This window comes from Copadichromis virginalis, linkage group LG14 (assembly GCF_057382275.1).
Source record: "Copadichromis virginalis isolate Kocher_CV1m ecotype Utaka linkage group LG14, C_Virginalis_male_GT1.1, whole genome shotgun sequence".
In the NCBI taxonomy this organism is placed as follows: domain Eukaryota; kingdom Metazoa; phylum Chordata; class Actinopteri; order Cichliformes; family Cichlidae; genus Copadichromis; species Copadichromis virginalis.
In genome coordinates, this window is record NC_140631.1 from 36,833,498 (window position 1) to 36,853,540 (window position 20,043).

Genomic DNA, 20,043 nt, shown 5'->3' on the forward strand with positions numbered 1-20,043 from the left:
TAAGAGAAATAAATGCAGGTAAAATAAAATTAGAATGCATATTTACTATTTATATAAGCCAGTGTATATATATATATACATATATATATATATATATGTCACTGTTTACTACAGGGAAAAAAAGTTTGCTACTGGCACATAACACTGTGTATCAATGGCACTGTGACAACCTTTTATTTTGTGGTAATTTATTACTTTCTTCTGCCATAAATATACCAGCCTACTGTTTGAACTTGGAAAAAAATATATATCACTATGGATGTTCCTATAAGTTACATAATATCCATATTTTTTAATGTACAATTTACCCCATGTGAATAGATGACACTCTGGCCACTAATCATTTTAGTTTTCAACTCTAAGGCCATAAATACACCAAATGCACTTGTAAAAATTATGCTGCACTGTAGCTATTCATAAAGACTGCTTTCTCACGACGTTTGAGAAAAGTAGCCCAGCTATGTTTTGTCTCTTTCCGTTAAAATTCCTGCAATTCTTCACAATGTCCTTGGACTGCTTTGAGTTAAAGCAGAAATACCACAATGAGAACTGTAATGTAAAGCGGCAATGATAGGCATTGCTGCCACGTGTTTTTAATGTCTCTTTAATGAAAATTATAGCGTGAGCCTATTCCATGTCCATCAAATTCACTTATTATAAATTAACTTTCTACTGTCCGTTCAGTCCCTCTAATCCATTTAGCATTTTAATTTAAAAGAAAAAAAGTAAGTGTGAATTAACAACAACATACCAGACAATGGAGATTCTTGGAAATCAAGCGTGAAAAGAAATTTTTTCTTAAGTTGAGAAAGAGATTACTTTTTCATTCATCCCTGAAGCTCAGTTATGTTACATCAGAAAAATAACCTGATTTAAACACACAGGTTCTCACAACTTTAACATGTACAATTCTTTTAAATGCAAAAAACATAATCTCACGGCACTTTACAAGATAAAGGACTTACACTATTAGAGTAACCAAACTAATCCCTTTAAGCCAACTCTCTTGGTGATAGTGGTCTGTCTCGCTCTTGTAGTTCTGTAGAAGATGTTGTGTTTAAATACCCAAGGTTAGTTTTCAGCACCACGGACAGTCCCTTAATAAACGGCTCAGACGCAATCACAAACGAATCTATGTTTTATGTGTCTTCATCACTTTTAAGTTAGTTTAGAAAAAATATTTCATGAAGGCTAACCCAAAACATATTTAATGTTAAACCTTGACATAATTTACTAATTTTAGTAACAATAACCTACTACTAACAACAACAACAATATGAGCTCGTTATTCGCCAAAATGTCAGGTATTAACAGTGCAGAGACAGGTATTTAAGATATTATAATTTTGGGGGGGGTGGATCAATTCAATTCAATTTAATTTATACAGCGCCAAATCACAACAACAGTCGCCTCAAGGCGCTTTATATTGTAAAGTAGATCCTACAATAATAGATACAGAGAAAAAACCAACAATCATATGACCTCCTATGAGCGAGCACTATGGCGACAGTGGGGAGGAAAAACTCCATTTTAACAGGAAGAAACTTCCGGCAGAACCAGGCTCAGGGAGGGGCGGGGCCATCTGCTGCAACCGGTTGGGCTGAGAGAAGGAAAACAGGATAAATACATGCTGTGGAAGAGAGACAGAGATTAATAGCAGGTACAATTCAATGCAGAGAGGTCTATTAACACATAGTGAGTGAGAAAGGTGACTGGAAAGGAAAAACTCAATGCATCATGGGAATCCCCTGGCAGCCTACGTCTATTGCAGCATAACTAAGGGAGGATTCAGGGTCACCTGATCCAGCCCTAACTATATGCTATATCACATACTGCATTTTTCCAAACTACGTCCAGCACCATGTCATGATCTCTATGTGTTTGGAGGCACACCACAATTTCACTTTAATTCATTCATGGAATAGCATTGCAGTTTTATCAGATGCAATATGCATCATGTAGATCTCCCTTTTCCACCACTTCTCAAAGATTCTCTGTTGGATTGAGGTCAGGTGACTGTGGAGTTCATTTCAACACAGTGAACCTGACATTGATATGGTCAGCAAACCAATGTGATATATTTTAAGCTCGTGAAAGCAGCTAAGATGGGCACACTTTAGTAACAAAGAGGTGGACAGCAACAATATTAAGACCGACTATAGTGTTTGAAAGATGTTCAGTTGGTACTAAAGGGGCCAAGGTGTGTCAAGAAGATATCACCCACGCTATTAAACCACTAGAAGCAGTCTAAGCTACTGATTCAATGCAGGATGAATCCACACTTCATGTCCTTTATGCTAAATTCTGACCCCAAATGTTGCAGCAGAAATTGAGACTCATCAGACCACAAAATATTTTTTGACTCTTGGATTATCCTATTGGCGACTTGTGGAATTAGAACCGTTTCGTTCTTAGCTGACCAAAGTGGTACCCTGTGTGGTCTTCTACTGCTGTAGCCCATTTGCTGTTTCGCATACCTTGGTTGCAACTGGTTATTTTAGTTACTGTTTCCTTCCTTAAAAAAATGTTTCCTTTCTTCACAGTTTGAAGGAGTCTTGCCATTTTCCTGTGACCAGGAGATGGATGTGAGAATTTCCCAGTAGATCAGCAGTTTCTAAGACACTCACCAACAGCAAGAACCATACCTAACCACTCAAGTTAATTAAAGGTGAGTTAAATCACCTTTCCTCCCCATACTGATGCTCATTTTGAACTTCAGCAAGTCATCTTAACCATGCCTAAAGGATTGAACAGATTGATTGTTAATACAAATGTCGAATCATTCAAACCGGTGTAACTTAAAAAGTGGCCGGTAAGTGTAAGGCAATGACAAAACATGGCAGCGTCATTACACATCCAAGTACTCAAAAAACTAAACTTCCACCGTGAAACCAGTTTATTTTTGTTTTGTTTTTTGGTTAATCTGTCATTTTAAGGTTATTTGAATACACAAAATATTACTAATGATTCAAAACTTACATATCTTATTCACAATGCTCTTACAAACCTCTACCTGGCCACATAACACCTTAATTTGCTTAAATGGCCTACAAATTAATACAATCAGGAAAATAAGTATAAATCAAATGAAACCCAGCAATGGCAGTGAAACAATACACAGATTGATGGACTCAATTCCTGAGCGATTGTGGCTCAAGAGTTGGGAGTTTGCCTTGTTATCAGAAGGTTGCCGGTTTGAGTCCCGGCTTGGACAGTCTCGGTCGTTGTGTCCTTGGGCAAGACATTTCACCCGTTGCCTACTGGTGGTGGTCAGAGGGCCCGGTGGTGCCAGTGTCCGGCAGCCTCGCCTCTGTCAGTGCGCCCCAGAGTGGCTGTGGCTACAATGTAGCTTGCCATCACCAGCGTGTGAATGTATGGGTGGATGACTGGTTGTGTAAAGCGCTATACAAATACAGGCCATTTACCATTTAGTTTGCCCCTCTGAAGCAATGAAAAGATTCACAAGACTGTGACCCAGTAACACAAATCCCACAAGCTGCATCAGCTCCAAGTGCAATTCACATCTCTTAAAAACAAGCAACCAAAAAAACCCAACAATCGTGGATTAAAGGAGTTGTACAATGAAACTAAAACAACATACCACAAATAAAAGAAAAATAGTCTGTTTTAAATCTTTTTTCATAATTGCAGAAAGGGATAATGAATAACTGAATGGATATTTATTTCAATTGCATCATCACCAGTTGCTGGGTGCTCTGAAGTCAGATATCCAACACCACCTCTGGCATGTCAGAATAACCAAAACATGCTTAGCACCCAAAGAAAAAGAAGTGCACAGGAGACATGTGGTATGGTATGGTATAGTATACGTTCAACATAAGGAATCTGGCTATCATTAATAAAATCTGAATAACTATGTGATCGTAACTAGGACCCAATCTTACCCTTAAGATGAAAGTTCAAGCATTTTACCCTTCCTTATATTTTCCTTTGTACCATTGGTTAATAATCAGTAATTCTATTTTTGATTCCACTTCCAAATGCACCAGCTGCATCCAGCTTACTCAACATTGAAAGAGACTAGAAAAGACACTGACCAATGAAAGAAGGCATTACTATTGAGCTGCTATCAGTGGCTTAATTCTGGGGAAAGTTAGAAATGTATAAAGAACACAACACTAACATGCAAAAAGTTTGTTTTATGAATCATTTATTGTAGATCAATGTGTTTACAAAATGTCTAGTGAGGAAGAGTCAAACACAAACTTCAGTGGCAATTTTAGATACAAGGCAAGGGCAATACATTTATTTTTGTTCTACCCAGGAGAGAAAACTTTGATACAAAAAGAATTTGAAGTTCAGGGAAAAAAATGGTGAGTTTATTGACAGTTGTTTGACACTGAATACCAAAATTAGGGTGATGACTTTAAATTTTCTTACAGTTGAAAAAGAAGAGACCCAGTGTTTAAAAGAAATATCTGGGAATGACTAAAGAAAACTAAAGTTTAACGTTGGTCAGATGGTATTTTGAATAAAAGAACCGGCTTTAAACACTCAGACTCTCACATGTCTGCAATATAGATATTTATATAGCAACTGCTAATTAGACCAAAGGTGATATTTTCAGTGGGGGGTTTTGTATTAAAATAAAAACCAATCTGTCAGACTTCCAGGTAGATTTGGGAAAACAGGAATAATGGATGCCAGTTGATTTGTGAGGCATAGGAAACAAATAAACCACTCTGGCAATAAAGGAAGTCATATCCCTTAGTGAAACTGTGTTTGAGCTGACTGGATGTATACTGGACCAGTGGCGTGTTTGTCTGAGTGCATCTGTACATGGTTGAGTGTGTTCCTGGGGGCGGATTACACAATCATTTCCAGCTGTCGTGCGTATTCGATGACCTGTTGTGCCAGCTCAGTAGAAGGGATGTTCACCTCTTCTGTCCGCTGTTGCTGATTGGTGAAAGAGTAATAGCCATCTGCACTCAAATTCCATCCTCTCTGAAATGGGGGAAAATGTATTCATTTAAACAAATAAAAAATAAAATGAAAATCAACAGTTACAGATTGCTTATGTAGTTATTTGACTTATTACATGCAATAATCTAGGAAGGATTTTTATTTTAATTATAGACAACTTGTTAAGGAACATCTGAAAACAAACAGTAAAATGTATCTTTTCCATCTGATGTTATGAATATTACTTATTTTTCAGGTTCTGCCTATGCACAAATTTTATCTAACATCTGGAGGGACATTTTCCTGTATATTAACAAGCCAGTTTCTGACAACTCCCCTTCCTATATCCAATCATAATGACATCTACAACATAACACGTTGATTAAGAACCAACTTAGACTTTACATAAATATTTCAGGCACCAAGGCCACCTGACAGCCAGTGTTTACCTAATAAATCTTAATAAGCATTTGCATAAGCAGAAGCAACAGAGTTAAGCAGGAACTTAATTTCTTTAAATCATGTTATCACAGCAGGAATCTAATGTCTCCTCCTCATAATATCTGGATTTGACTACAGGCTTGATTCCCAAATGAAAACAGACTTACCTTCTTGGCATAATCTGTCATCTTTTTGGGGGAACTGAAGAAAAGCACACGGGTAGCTTCACTGAACTGGATCTGCTCATACGCCTTCTCTATGCAACCTGCAATCTCGTCGCTGCAATTGAAAAGGTCAGCTTTAGTTAAAGTCATCTTCAAAGGACAGAGTTGTATTTTTAATGACGTTTTATACATTTCTACATTATTATGGCACAACACAGTGAAATGAAGTTGTTTTTCCCCCCAGAGTTCACAGTACAAATCAAGAAAACATTAAAAATTAGACAAAGACAGGAAAGATATTGTTTAAAAAGGTGTTTAAACTGCCATCTATTTCACATTTGCTCAGGTTAAAGTATTGGTACAACTATGAGAGTAAAATAAATCATTGTGTTTGTTGTGTTGAGTTGTCTTTACACTATTCACTGCAACTATGTAAAATGGATTAAAATAGCTTTTGCACACCTAACTGTTGTTATGTGGTTGTAGGCTACTGATAAATATTTTAAAATTCACAACGAATGCAGAATGTGTAAAAGGCATAGAAATCATTATGGTCCTTACCGAATTGTGTCCAGAAGAATATCTATAAAAAAGGTGTAGCTCTCAGCAGGGATGTTGCCTTTGGCTAGGAATACTTTGTTGTAGCTTCCCTCCATCAAGTACTGAAATTAGCAGAGAGAGAATAAAATATTAAGATTGCATTTACATCAAAGTTACTATAACAGGACTTAAATTATTGTGTATAAGTAAAACTCCAATAAGCCAAGCATTTGTCCAAATAAATATTTAGTTTGTGTAAATTAATATATATACACCTTTAAATACATAATGGGTATAAAATATCAGAGCACACATCGATCTACCTCAGGCCAAAAGCAATCTATTAAATCTTAGTGAAGCATATAAAGGAATTACTGCAAATAGCAGTCAAACATAACCCTCTGATGCAACATCTATTGTAGGATCAAAACTATTTTACAAATGTAGCTTCTATAATTTCAAGTTAACACTAATGCTAGCATGCATGCATATATATATATCACTAATTTTGAGCAATTTACGGGTACAAATTTCCAATTGGACACACAAATTTTTTTTTTCTTTAACACCTGATATTACACAATAAAAATCATCCAAATCAAAATCAGGCATTGTCCATAAGTAAGCTATAGCACCTGCTCTAGAGACACTGGGTGTCTGATGTACACGTTGGTCTGAATATCTCTAGCACTCAATCTTTCGAGTTCTGTGTGAAACTCAGACACGCGATTCTGCGAAAGCAGGAAGAGCAGGTTCAGTCCAAGTAACTGATGCATGTAAGCAGCTTCAGGCAGCTCTTCCCTAAAAAAGAAAAAGATGTAAATAATTACTTCAGTTACAAAAAGACCTCAATCTTGGGCAACAAATTCTCTAAGAGAAAGTGGCATTTACTTGTAATCAAAGTAGTAACATTTTAGCTGGGCCATGTATCGCTCAAAGGATGGGATGTCCTTCTTGAGGATGCTCCATAAGGCTCCTATTTCAAGTACATCACCTAAAATACAAACATAAATTGTACTTAGAAATTATTTTGCAAGTAACTTAAAAAGCTGTTGTGTTAACTTGTGGCAGCTTGATTTGCAGGTACTCACGAGCTAAAATGAGCTGCTGCTTGGTGAGAGAGGATCCACTGGTAGGTAAAAAGTTCAGATCCAACAATGAAATCTGTTTAAAAAGAAAAGATAAATGTAACAATGTAAATCTAAATTACAACACATCATTTGTAACAGAACAAACCCCAAAGTTGGTTTTCATTGAGTTCTAACAACCTAGACAACCTTATAAAACATTTATTTTGATGTCAGACTCCTGTTGAAACTTTTTCCCTTCGTTTCTCAGTCAAACTCTGTTTTAAAAAAATAACAATTACATATACAGAGCATCTCAATGCCAGGGTTATATCACAAGAAAAAAGGAAGAAACAAGGAAGAACATAAGATACAGAGGAAAAAGCTGTAACAAGCATTAACAATCTAATTTATCAAAGTTATATTTTATTGTAACAGTTTTTTTCCCTTTTCAAGATCTTAACTATAGTGCCGTGTTGTAATAGTAATAGTTCCTAATTTAAAAAATGAATAAAGCTTGACTTGGAGATGGTCCACCTTGTTTTGTGAATGTGAAATTTCCCCAACATTATCATTTATACCCACCAGAAGGCAGTTGTCCAATAGGATGTCCTTAGTAAACAAGGACAGCAAACTGGTGACATGATGAACCAAACCAAAGATATCAAGAACCCTTTTTGTTTTTAAGCATTGAAGAGAATGCTAGTTGTGTATAGTTAGGGGGGACGTTTCAGATTCCCCTTGGAATGCACTTGGTTATTACATTTGTGTTTTTTGTCATTTAACAAGAAGCTGCAATGAGCTCTTTATCTCCAAGTGGCTGTACCAAACGTGGAATTGATTGAATTGAATAGGTGTATTTTATATATAGGCTAATATAACTTTCATAATGGTTGCTTCTTAATAGAAATATAACAGATTTGACTGACTTTGCCTTGCAAAACTAGTTGTATATACGAACAATTTCTGAATACGAAAAACATCTTTGCTGATGTCCTTATCACGAGTCACTTTTAAAAAAAAAAGCAAAGAAAAAAAGGTTCTTCTTTTTAGTGATACCTCTTTCAACTCGGCTTAAACTTGCCAAACAGAAAACTGAGCTAACGAAAGGTACAGTGACGTTAGCTTTCATTGACTAAGTTAATCATTTGTTTCATCATTATCCTAAAATGATGATATTGTTCGATCCCTCTCCAAACATTGGTTTGTAGTTAGCAAGTGAAAACTCTACACTATTCAACCAAAATTAATTTAATTATCGGTGTTTATCCAGTTACTGACGTTAACGTACAGCGTTAGCTGGGCTAGCGTAAGTTAGCAATCTGTTTGCTAACAGTGCTAACGTTTACAAATAGAAAGACTTCCTTCCTACAATCAACCCTGGACAAGCAAATGTGCGACTTTACCTTAAGCTTGCTCAGAAGGTCTCCACATTTGTTTAGGTTTGGATTTTTCTTGTTCCACTCCGCTTTAAGTGTCTCATACAGCCCAGCGGTCTCTTTCAGCGCCATGGTGATTCTGCAAAATATACGACACCGGCCACCGTAACACGTTAAATGACTGTCGTGAAAAAAACCAAAACACGTTACTGCTTCCTTCAGAAATCAGACAGTTGATCAAGATGGCGGCACTCAATTCAGAACGGTGGCTCAATGACTTACCGAATCACACGATATTCAAAATAATACGCGAGAAGTTGGATTTGGAGTGCACCTCGAGTGAAAGAGGGATCGCTAAGAACCTCACGTTTTGTTTGGGAGCGGATTTGTTCGTGTGGGACGATTCAGACCGCGTGTTTTACACAACCAACCTGCGGCACTTAAACTCAGAGGAGAGCTCCGGTAGCGGGAAGTATCAGACCTTGCTGTGCATCAACCCGCCGCTCTTTGAAGTGTGCCAGGTGCTGGTGAGCCCGACACAGCACCATGTCGCGCTGGTCGGTCAACGAGGCGTCTCGGTCCTGGAGCTTCCTCTGCGGTGGGGCAAGAGGTCCGAGTTTGAAGGCGGACGCAGCAAAATCAACTGCAAGACCATCCCGGTGGCGGAGCGCTTCTTCACCAGCTCACCGTCGGTCAGTCTGCGACAGGCTGCTTGGTACCCTAGCGAGACTGACGAGCCACATATGGTGCTGCTCACTTCAGACAACACGATCAGATTTTACAGCTTGAAGTCTCCGCAGACACCGGCCAAAATCCTGCCAGTGTCGCAGTCAGAAGACGAGAGCAGCCTCGACCCTCCGGTGCATTCGTACGCAGCTTCTCTGGGAGAGATAGCAGTGGCGTTTGACTTTGGGCCGATTTCATCCCCTCCTCGGCAGCTGGCAGGACAGGTCTCCAAAGACCAGCTGGTCTACCCTCTCTATATTCTTTACGAAAATGGGGAGACCTATGTGAACTACACGAGCCAGGTAAACGGTATAAGTCTGAGTAAACCCGTTGGACCTCTCCCCATGTATCCAGCAGCAGAGGATAACTATGGCTATGATGCTTGTGCCATTCTGTGCCTGCCATGTGTTCCGAGTATCTTGGTCATCGCCACAGAAACTGGCACACTGTATCACTGTGTCGTGCTGGAGTCTGAAGAAGAGGATGACACGGGGGCAGTGGAAAAGTGGATCCGAGGCACAGAGACAGTGCCAGCTCTTTATGTGTTTGAGTGTGTTGAGCTAGAGCTCATACTTAAAGTGGCAACGGGAGAGGACGAGGAGCCGCAAGAGTTTGATTTCACCTGTCCAATCAAACTGCACAGAGACCCTCTCTGTCAGCACCGGTATCATTGCACCCATGAAGCAGGAGTGCACAGCGTGGGGCTAATCTGGGTCAACAAGCTGCAGAGGTTCCTTAAATCAGATGAGGAGGATAAGGACAGTCTCCAGGAGCTGGCTGCTGAGAAGCGCTGCATTGTAGAGCACATTCTTTGCACCAGACCGCTCCTGACCAGTCAGTCGGCTCCAATTCGTGGTTTTTTGATTGTGTCTGACCTTGCCTTGGGCGCCACCATGATCTGCATCACCAGCACTTACGAGTGCATTCTGTTACCCCTTCTGAGCTCCATTCGCCCTCCTTCCCCTCCCCTGCTTTGCTCCCACCCAGGTCTGGGCTCTGCCAGCTCCCCTCTGCGTGGGCTGGCCGAAGACTCCTTTGAGCAGCACATTCGCAACATCCTGGCACGGAGCTCCACCAATCCTCTTGTACTTAAAGCTGGAGACAAGGACACATCACCACCACCTCCAGAGTGTCTGGAGCTCCTCAGCAGAGCCACACAGGTGTTCCGCGAGGAGTACATTCTCAAGCAGGACATGGCTCGTGAAGAGATGCAGAGGAGGGTGAAACTCCTGACAGGCCAGAAGAACAAGCAGCTGGAGGATTTGTCTCTGTGCAGGGAGGAGAGGAAGAGTTTGAGAGAAGCAGCAGAAAGGTTGGCTGATAAATACGAAGATGCAAAGTATCGCCAAGAAACCATTATGAACAGGGTTAAGAAAGTGTTGTGTAGCCTGCAAAGCCAGCTACCCATACTGTCAAACAGTGAAAAGGAAATGAAGAAGGAGCTGCAGACCATCAATGATCAACTGAAACACCTGGAAAACTGCATCAGACAGGTGAACATGAAGATGGAGTACCAGAAGACACAAGTGGGCAAGGATATGCCCGGAACTAGGGCAACAGTTTCCCTCAACGCTCCCCAGAAGAAGGTTGTTCAGGATGTCCTCAAAGAACAAGGACAGCAAATTGGTGACATGATGAAGCAGATCAAAGACATCAAAAATCATTTTAGTTTCTAAGCACTGCAGAAAAATGCTAGTTTTTTTTCTGTATAGTTGGGAAAATATTTCAAATTTTCCATGGAATGCACCGTTATTACATTTCTGTTTTTCTGACATTTGATAAGAAGCTGTAATGAGTTCTTGAGCTCTAAGTGGTTGTGCTATCTTCTTATATGCTATATCTTATATGTGCTAGTGTAACTTTACCTTTCATACTAAATGTTTTTCCTTAATACAGAATACAGAAATACAAAAGGTTGGATTTTCTCTTACAAAAAGTTGTATATTTCTACATCAATATTTTTGACATGTTAATGATTGAATCACTAACATACTCAGTTTAATGTCCCGTGTATAGGCAGGAAAAATTAAAAGTAATTTGTGCTAAACTAACCTTATACAGCTGTTTTCAATTTTGTTTGCTCACCTTTTTGCATAAAAATAAATAAATGAACTTGAAATTATTAAACTTGTTTGTGTCTCAATGTAGGATAGCTACAAAAAGCAGAAATATTAAGAGACAAATCCAAGTTAACAGTTTTATATTGACATGCATTAACTGACACGTTCACAGCTGCTGGTTGCTGTATTTGCCAGAGTACTTGGAGAAAACCTGTGTAAACAGGGGGAAGATGCAAACATCACAACGAAAGTCCCAGTTAGTAATTTAACTGCGAAAAAACAAACAAATGTGAACTGAACTAAATATTCCACGTCCTGGCAAGATGTTTGAACTTCTAAAGGAGGCTAAAATCATGTGAGTGTTTGGTTTGATATGGATGTTTAGCATAGATGCAATACATAGCATGCCCCCAGTAAGAGACACAGCAAGAGCATAACTCCTAAACAGAAGGCAGGAAATTATTTGTTTTGTCTTGGTTATTGTCTTAATAAACATTGCAAGCCAAAATTGTAAACAATGTTAAAATTCAAGTAGGGCTTCCTACACACTAGGGATTCACTTTTTCTCCCGTGTCTGAACATGTCCTTCAATGTGCACAGCTGCATGCCTCCAGTCTGCCATCTACAGCTGGGAACTCCAGTGAACAATTTCAGCATAAGATTGCCAAGAATCCTGTATCCACCAGGTGTCACCCCATCTCCAGAGCTGACGGCCTCAGTTTTTCTTCCACCACAGGTTTCCTAGTGAGGAATTCCCCACATAAACAATCAGTGACGTATAAGGAGACCCCAGTTTTGTTGAGTAAGCTTCATTGTTGGGGATCTTTGTCGTCGCTGGGGTCATCAACTGTAATTTAGGCTGCTTGCAGGGTTGCAGTGGTAGCTTGATTTGAATACCAAATATTTGAGATGGTTTATGACCCAGAATAACTATTTACATAACAGACAAGCACTGTTCAAACTGCTATTGGGATTTATTTATTTTTACTCTCTAAGAAGGTGTTGATAGCTGTGACTTAATAATATACAAGGAGAGCATTTTTAGTCAAGAAACTGCATGTCTTTATGATGATTTAGCTGTTTTTTCCACACACATCACCTCACACTTTTTCTCTCAGATACATAGAAGAGGGTGTGGTAAACAGCAGGGCTCACTCGGGAACAGTCCAAAAGGGGAATTTTAAGTTCTTTCATAAAGGTACAATGTTTAGATCCTGAGGAAAGTTAGCAGACCCTAGGAAAGGAGTTATTAATAACTCCCAGTCCAGCCCACCACATTCTTCACATGTGAGTCACTGTAAGCTGGAGAGCTGCGAGGAAAGGGCTGCATTGCCTCTGTTTCTCATTTGTGTTTCTTTCCATGGAGGAGTGGAAAAAGAAGGCGGGGAGGCCACTCCTTCTTTAGGAAAGCCTGAAACTCTTATGTGAAATACGCAGCTCTACACAGGACACATTCACGCTCATACCACATAGTTTACACCAAAACCAAACACTGTGTGCTGGGAGGCTAATGTGAATGCGAACATAGAACTAAACTGGGATGAAGGGGTACAAATAGACTGCATGTGTATGTGCAAGAGAACGAGGGGCAGAAAAAAGGCTTCAGATGGTGGGAACGACAAGCCTCGGAAAATGGTGGTATGGGGACTTGGCAGAGGAGACTGTGAGTCACTGTTTATGTGGTCTGTCACTGAGAGACCAAGTGAGCTTGATAAAACACAAAATGTTGTTGAAAAAGAGTCAAATCAAACCCCCATAGCTATTACTTCCATTTTAGGTTATTTATTTTCAGATTGTAGGCATTTTGATAACTAAGTTTAAAAACCTTTTCAAGTTGTACAAAAGTTTTTGCTTGTATGAAAGAATAACCAAAGACACTAGACACAGTCAGGTAGTTTTATTTGGTTACAATGGTTGTTAACATAAGAACAGTTGGCAGAGCTGTGTACAGTAGTCAGTAACATGGCATTCATTCAGTCTAGTTGAGAATGTAATGTTCTTTTATGCAACGCAGATCCTGATCCTGCACATACAACGTAAACAGCGACAATTTACAAAATAATGTATAAATTCAGCACAAAAATGTGACATGTAAAGCATCAGAGTGAAATGCATTCAGATTTTTAGATTTGTACATGATTGTTCTGTTACATGGAGAAGAAAATGCTGAAAACACAACAAAATAAGTTGAAAATAAATTTCTAAATGATGCTTCACTGGACTGATCACATGTGAAAAAAGGCATATTCCTACAAATAATCTCTAATATCTAGACACTGAAGGAATGTTAAAATGTCAAAAAAAGTGTTTTTTTTTTAAGAATAAAATTGCTCTGGAGTTTTTAAAAGTACATGCAGATTTTTGCTCACTTAGACTCAGCCTTTCATTTCTGCTCAGCAAATATATATTCATCATAAAAAAGCCAACTTTGAGGAGTCAAAGGGAAGAAGCAAACAGATCCTTTGACTTATACACAATCCTTTTCTGAAAGCCCTTGTTTGTCAACTTATATTTAAATACAGCATGTTCATTGTGCAAGATTATAATCATTCTCAGAGGAAACGTTGCATACCTAACATGCAACGTTTAGATTTGGGTCTGCAGGAAAATAAGAGCAAATACAACAGTAGCATAGGTGTGACAGCCAGTAGATGGTCTATGCATCAGAGCCTTTCTGCCTACGTTTGGAGGGTGGGATCAGACGGTTGGGAAGCTCAGGGGGAAGACCATGACCCTCCAGCTTGACCTCAATTAGGTGGCTGGCCAGGGCAAATTCTTCATCATCCAACATGCCATCACGATCGACATCTGAGAGCTTCCAGATGCGACCCAGAACAGAGTTGGGCAGGCGGGAGCTCACCATCCAGTCCTTTGCCTTGGTGCCGCTTAGTTTCCCCTCGTTGGGAGCAAGGTTGTAGAAGATTTCATCATATTTGGGCTTGTCTTTGGTCACCACCCAATCTTCCTCCTCCTCACAACCCTCTCCATTTTCCTCAACAAAGGGGTCACCTTCTGAGAAAGGTCCAGCACGGGTCCCCAAGAAGGCACCACCCTGCACACCTGGTTGATCACCTGCTTCCAGCTCCTCTTGCCTCAGGAGGGGCATCAGTTTGGCAATGTCACTGGAGAGCAACTCATCCAAGGATGCCATCAGATTAGGCTTCAAGGATTTGAACTTGGTGAAATCATGAACCATCAGTTGTTCCTTTAAAAATGAGAATAATGTGTTAGTCCTTAGATTAATAGTTACATTAGAATAAACTTTCCTGTTGTAACCACAAGTTAACAGAAGTTGCTTGTAAACAAAGCCAGTGTTTCAAACAAACCTGCATCTTAGCACAGTCTGGAAAGTCTCCAGCAGAAATGTTGTGCTGAAGCTGGATCTTGGAGAAAATAACTGGTAGCTGATAGATCAGATTCTTCTTTTTATTATCCTTCCTGAAGACAGAACGCATCTCCTGCTTCAGGTGGCTGATGATGTGGGCGTGGACCTAGGATTTCGAGAAATAAAACACACAGAGTGCACCAATATGACTTTCTGAATAATCATTTAATGAAAACATGCTGAGACGTGAACAAATATGCAACTCGCTCACCCTAACCAGACGGGCTCTCTTGACCAGATCATTGAGTTTGCGTATGGCTGCATTTCGAGGAAGGTTTTGAATATCAGCAAAGAGATCCTCCTCCTCCAGCTCAAACAACTTACGGTTGTCGTTTACCAGCAATGGCTCTGCCCAGAAGGAGCCGATATAGACACGTAGAACCTCTGGAGTGCCAAATACCTTCCCCAGGGACCACATCAGGGCACCATACACTCGCATCAGCTGCTGGGTGCCCACCATGTCTGCTTTGTTTAGCACCACACGCAGTTTGTCTTCGTTGCCTTTCAGGGCACCGATGGCCTCAGAGAACTCATCGGATATCTCTAGCTTGTGAGCATCAAACAGCAGGACGATGCGGTCCACACGTTCTGCAAACCAGCGCAGTACAGCTGGGAAGTCATACCCTGTTTAAACAAAAAAGATGCAATCACTGATTCATCCGTAGACCTAAATGTGGAGTATGCATTGAACAAACAAGGGTCAGGAGAGGGAAGAAGGTCGACACAGACACAAACCCTAAAGATTATAATCTGTAAAATCCCAAAGACTGAATTTCCGGTCACAGAGGCTTCATTTTTGTGCAAGACATAATGAAAAAGAATTCTTTGACTTAATGTATGAAAGTGAAAGTCTAATAAATTAGTTAATATTTTTTCAGGCACTGGTTGATCTGTATCAACATGATTCTACTAAATCATAAGTTCATCAAAATCCCCCCAAAGAAAACACATTCCACATACTTTTTGTGGGATGGCCACATAGATAGTTTTGGTTTTTATCTTTTTTGGTTTTAAGAAAGCATCTCTAAATTTTTGATAACTGAACTGTGGTACACACAGCACAAGAACTGATAAAAAAAAAAAAGTAGTAGCCTACTTTTAAAAGAGCATCTCAGTATCTCTGAATAATCCAGTCCATTTGTTGTTGAGTGAGAAACTGAGACTTCTCTTTTAACATCTTATTTACTTCCATCCTCTTAGGATATAGAAGCAAATCTTGCAGATGAATATTTTAAAAAATTCTAGTGATCAAACCAAAACTGTTTACATGGCTAAATACCACCAGCGGTAAGCAAGGAAATATGTTTTCATAATTTGGGTATACTGACACTTTAAACTTGTTAGTTGCTCATGCAGATTGATTGGAATAATGGTTTGCTTGGAGCATGAGTGAATATTAAATTAGAAAAAAACAAAATGGTGTGAGGTGATTGTGATAGTTAATGCTCAACAGTACATTCTTCCAGATGTGCTCGCAGAATTGACTGCACTGTTTCTGTTCCTTATTATGATTTTATGGCTGCTGTGTACTGCAGAGATGTTTTTTTGTTTTTTTTTTTTCTCTGCTGCCAAATGTCATTGCAACAGAGCATACTGGTCCCATGAGTTAGCCAGGCGTGCCAAGGAGATGAGTTTGTGAGCTGATGTTCAAGGACGTGTGTCTCTGCAGGCCCCCCATGCCCTCTCCTCACCTTTGCCTTTTCCCTCACCTCGGCTCACTCTCTGTTTGGCACCAGACAGGATCCCTGGTGTGTCAATAATGCTGATGCTCTCCAGAACCTGGTTAGGCATTTGGGCACACTGGAATCTAGCATATTCATCAGCAAACAAAGAATGACATAAGATTGTTTAAGAGTCTAAATTATGTGGAAATAGTCAATTCTTATCAAAAAAAGCCAGAGCGATCTCAGGAGCAGATTGAAAGCCACTCTGTCCACACACCCTGTCCCTCCCACTGAAGGCCATTGTGTGCAAGCAGGCCTCTTTTGCTCTGGGCTTCCTGAAGGAAAATGACCATTACTGCCAGAATCAAACAATAAGGCCTGCTAACGATGTGGGGCTTAGAACAACACCACTGCTTCCTGCAGCTTATGGGCTTAACGAGCCCACTGGTTCCTAGAACAGGAAGTCAACGCAAAAGGAGAGACGCAAATACATTCTCAAACATACCCTGCTGAGGGAGACAGGAACGCATGCTTGGAAAACTTGCACCAGAATGTCATGATGGAGCCCATTAACAGAAGCACTCTAAGTTCCTGTCACTTCTGGCCTGCGTGGCTATGCCTCTAGTACCTCACTTCACTGTAAGACGTAACTTCTTCCTTGGCTAACAACAGTGGAAAAACATCAGCTTGGGCAGTAAACATGACAGGAATAAACGTCACGTTTGTCCTACAGTTTCTCCAGTCCCTCCACAGTCTGTGACTTCTGTGTTTCTCTTTACCCTAAGAGGCTGTAGACCCCACTAACCTCAGTTTTCAACTTTAATACATTGCAGTTCCTGCCTGAGTACATGAACTTTCATCACCCTCTTGGGTGATATCGCTCTGTTTCACCATTTTTCCACAAATAAGGCAAGTGCCTCCTCCTCTGAAATTTGGCACAAGCACTTGAAATTCCAGAGCTAAAACACTCTCTGTAATCTTAATATCTCCTTCTCTGTTTTCCCTCCATGAGTTCTCTCACATGTTCTGCCTATTTCATGCTAAAATGTAACTGTCTCGCTTAGTGGGGAAAAAAATCACAACGCACTGTGAATAAAAGCCAGATTCTCACCTGTTGAGAAAGGTGTTTCCAAATGGATTGAGTTTGCGGAAAGGCTTGTTAGGGTCTACAATAAGGGCATTCCCTGGGATGACTGACTCCACGTCCCCATGCATGATGGCAGTGAAGCAGTCAGTGGTGGGTTCAGGACCTATCCTGCTCCCAGGAATATCCTGCTCCAGCAGATACCTGTAAATCAGACAAAAAGCTTGTAGTTTGTTTTGTTTTGTTTGTTTGTTTATATTTGCTGTCACTTAAATAAAGTAGAAATACTCAGGAGATATAAGAATGGGCAAATGTATACCATAGCATTGTAGTGTCTTACTTGATGAATGTTGTTTTTCCAGTGGAGTACTGTCCAACAACTAGCACCATAGGCTTATTGTCAAAATCTGCATCCTCCAAACTAGGAGAATGGAAGTCATGGAATCCATAGTACTGCTCCAGAGGCAGCAGTTTCTCGCGGTACAGGGACTTCAGTCCCTCTGTCACAGTGTGGATCACCTCAGGCGCCTTCTTCACATTCTTTCTCCCCCAGCGTGACATATTGATTGACAAGAGGATAGAGAGCTTCTTGCAAAAATCAGTGTCAGAGTTATATCAGTTGCTTGGAGTTATATTTCCTGTGGCCAAGCCTTGGAAAAACCTTCAGGTGTTTCCTGTATTTATACGAATGCTGCTCACTTGTCCTTGAGCCCTTCTCTGCACACACTTAGAGAAACGATAGGGCTGGTGTTTAGTTTAAAGTTGGGAGTTTCTCCTTTGAGTCAACACACTGAAACCTTTAGATCCTGAAACGCAGAGAGAAAATGAGGCAGGTAGAGGTTTAATCAAACAGAAAAAAAGAGATAACTCCACATCCCAAAAGAAACCTGTGTGTGCTTGATCAAAGTCTGCCACATTCTAGAGAAACAATGTGGAATCTAAAGCAAACTTCAGCCCACCCTCAGTCTGCCAAGCATTTTCAGTGGATGCCTGGAAAAAGTTGGTGTTCATGTTGGAAAACTTGCAAACCCAGCCCTGCATCAGGATTTGCTCAGGCACAGCTCATGCCTTTACAGTGAAATGAGTAAGACATTCTTTTATCCGCTGCAGTTCCCCTAAGTGGAACATGTAATTCGTGCACAGACTGCTCATACAAGGAGACATCTCAGGAGATAGTGTTCTCATGGAAAAACAAATGTAACCCTTGAGTAATTATCTTTTTACAGCAGTCTATATAAACAGAAACCCTGGATTAAGAGTCAAAGGTATAACTCATTATAGAAAGAGACTGACATTAAGGAAGATAGGCAAGACACATGTCAACAGATGTTAGCTCATCTGTGAAGAGCTTCTCTTGCAAATCCAATTTAAACTAGGATATTAAAAAATCTCCCCCCGAGGAAAACAGTAATCACAGTCCTGACATGTCATAAGACCAGTGTGGAAAGCCCTCTTGTCAAAATGGCGAACCCTGGAGATCTAATGGAGAGGCATTAAATGTAGCCATTATATACAAAAGTTCTGCTGCGGCCAAGCTGTACGAGTAAACGTGGATTTATGGTCTCACTGTGAAAATCAAAAAGCTGGTTTAGGCTTTGGGATCCGTTTATAATGTTTAAGGATGAAGGAAAATGCCTCGTGGGTTTGCACACCGGAATTGCAACAAAATTTTGGACCTGGAACATGGAAAGTAACATTGAAATGTGCAAGAGCAGCAAGTATCAGGGGAGTGAAAAATATCAGAAGCCTATACAGAAAGTTATTTAGCTACTTTATAAATTGTTGCACTCATTATATACCAAATCAAAGCTTAGTTTTCCCTCTACTTTACAATTACAGCTACATATTTTCAGTTAAAATGCAAGCCAATCATTACTGCCACATTTAAAGTTTAAAAGGAGTATTTACCAAGTTATTATGCAGGCTTCTTCAGGGAGTTCCCTCCAGCTCTCCAATCTTGCCCTCTGGAGCCTGGAAAATATTTTGGCTTAAGGAGATGAAAACAGTCTCTTGGGGAGCTGCAGCTACATGTATGGGTGTACCTCTAACAGCAAATAGGAACCCTCAGTGGAGCGTCAACGCAGCTGAATTAGAGGATCGTTCTTCTCTTGGGTTTAATGTATTTCAGATGAGCTTCAGATCATCTGGAAAGGGTTCCCAATCTCCCAAGGCAAACACTCAGACACACAGGCGCACCACACCGAGGATTTTTTTTTTCTCTCTCTCCTTGCTTGCTTCTCTAAGTTTAATACACCTCCTCTTCCAGGGATGCCTGGCAATATGTGGGCAGCACTAACACTCTACTCAGGGCAAGGATGAACTAAGTCGTGGCTAGAGGGCGTGGACTGGAGGAGGGGGTTGCGAATAAATAATTTGGGTGGAGTTGCTTTTTAAAAAAAAAAAAAAAAAGACAAAATCTCCCACAGTCCTTATGCACATTTTAAATATATACAACTTCACTCTGCAATCTTTTGACTATACCTTGGAAACTCCTTGTTTTACAATAGTTGTATTTCAGTATAATCACATGCCTTAGATTTAGACATGCTAGTCCCCCACCCCCCATGTAAAAATGACTTATTCTTTCCAAATTCTGCGGATTCTCCAAGC

The 20,043-nt window shown here is 40.1% G+C and overlaps 3 protein-coding genes across 5 annotated transcripts; 1 reads left to right on the forward strand and 2 right to left on the reverse strand.

The window, feature by feature from the left end:
- Positions 1-4,154: 4,154 nt before the first annotated feature.
- psmd8 (proteasome 26S subunit, non-ATPase 8) lies at positions 4,155-8,646 on the reverse strand. Its single transcript, XM_085430712.1, has 7 exons — positions 8,542-8,646; positions 7,160-7,232; positions 6,960-7,062; positions 6,704-6,869; positions 6,090-6,190; positions 5,532-5,643; positions 4,155-4,965 (listed from the first exon to the last, which is right to left on the reverse strand). Exons 1-7 carry the CDS (start codon positions 8,644-8,646, stop codon positions 4,828-4,830), a joined length of 798 nt encoding a protein of 265 aa, XP_085286838.1. The 3' UTR covers positions 4,155-4,827.
- nup88 (nucleoporin 88) lies at positions 8,647-11,359 on the forward strand. Its single transcript, XM_085430699.1, has one exon. The coding sequence runs from the start codon at positions 8,757-8,759 to the stop codon at positions 10,914-10,916; it is 2,160 nt and encodes a 719-aa protein (XP_085286825.1). The 5' UTR covers positions 8,647-8,756; the 3' UTR covers positions 10,917-11,359.
- Positions 11,360-13,182: 1,823 nt separating this feature from the next.
- On the reverse strand, positions 13,183-19,745 carry ehd2b (EH-domain containing 2b). 3 transcript variants are annotated; one of them, XM_085430702.1, is made up of 8 exons: positions 19,476-19,745; positions 19,342-19,404; positions 17,774-18,239; positions 17,461-17,637; positions 16,377-16,492; positions 14,897-15,309; positions 14,627-14,791; positions 13,183-14,505 (listed from the first exon to the last, which is right to left on the reverse strand). In XM_085430702.1, the coding sequence occupies exons 3-8, from the start codon at positions 17,992-17,994 to the stop codon at positions 13,957-13,959; spliced, it is 1,641 nt and encodes a 546-aa protein (XP_085286828.1). In that variant the 5' UTR covers positions 17,995-18,239; positions 19,342-19,404; positions 19,476-19,745; the 3' UTR covers positions 13,183-13,956. The 3 variants fall into 3 exon arrangements, with proteins under 3 accessions (XP_085286828.1, XP_085286826.1, XP_085286829.1); XM_085430700.1 differs by having other exon boundaries at positions 19,342-19,745; XM_085430703.1 differs by having other exon boundaries at positions 16,395-16,492; positions 19,342-19,744.
- Between the last annotated feature and the right edge of the window lie 298 nt (positions 19,746-20,043).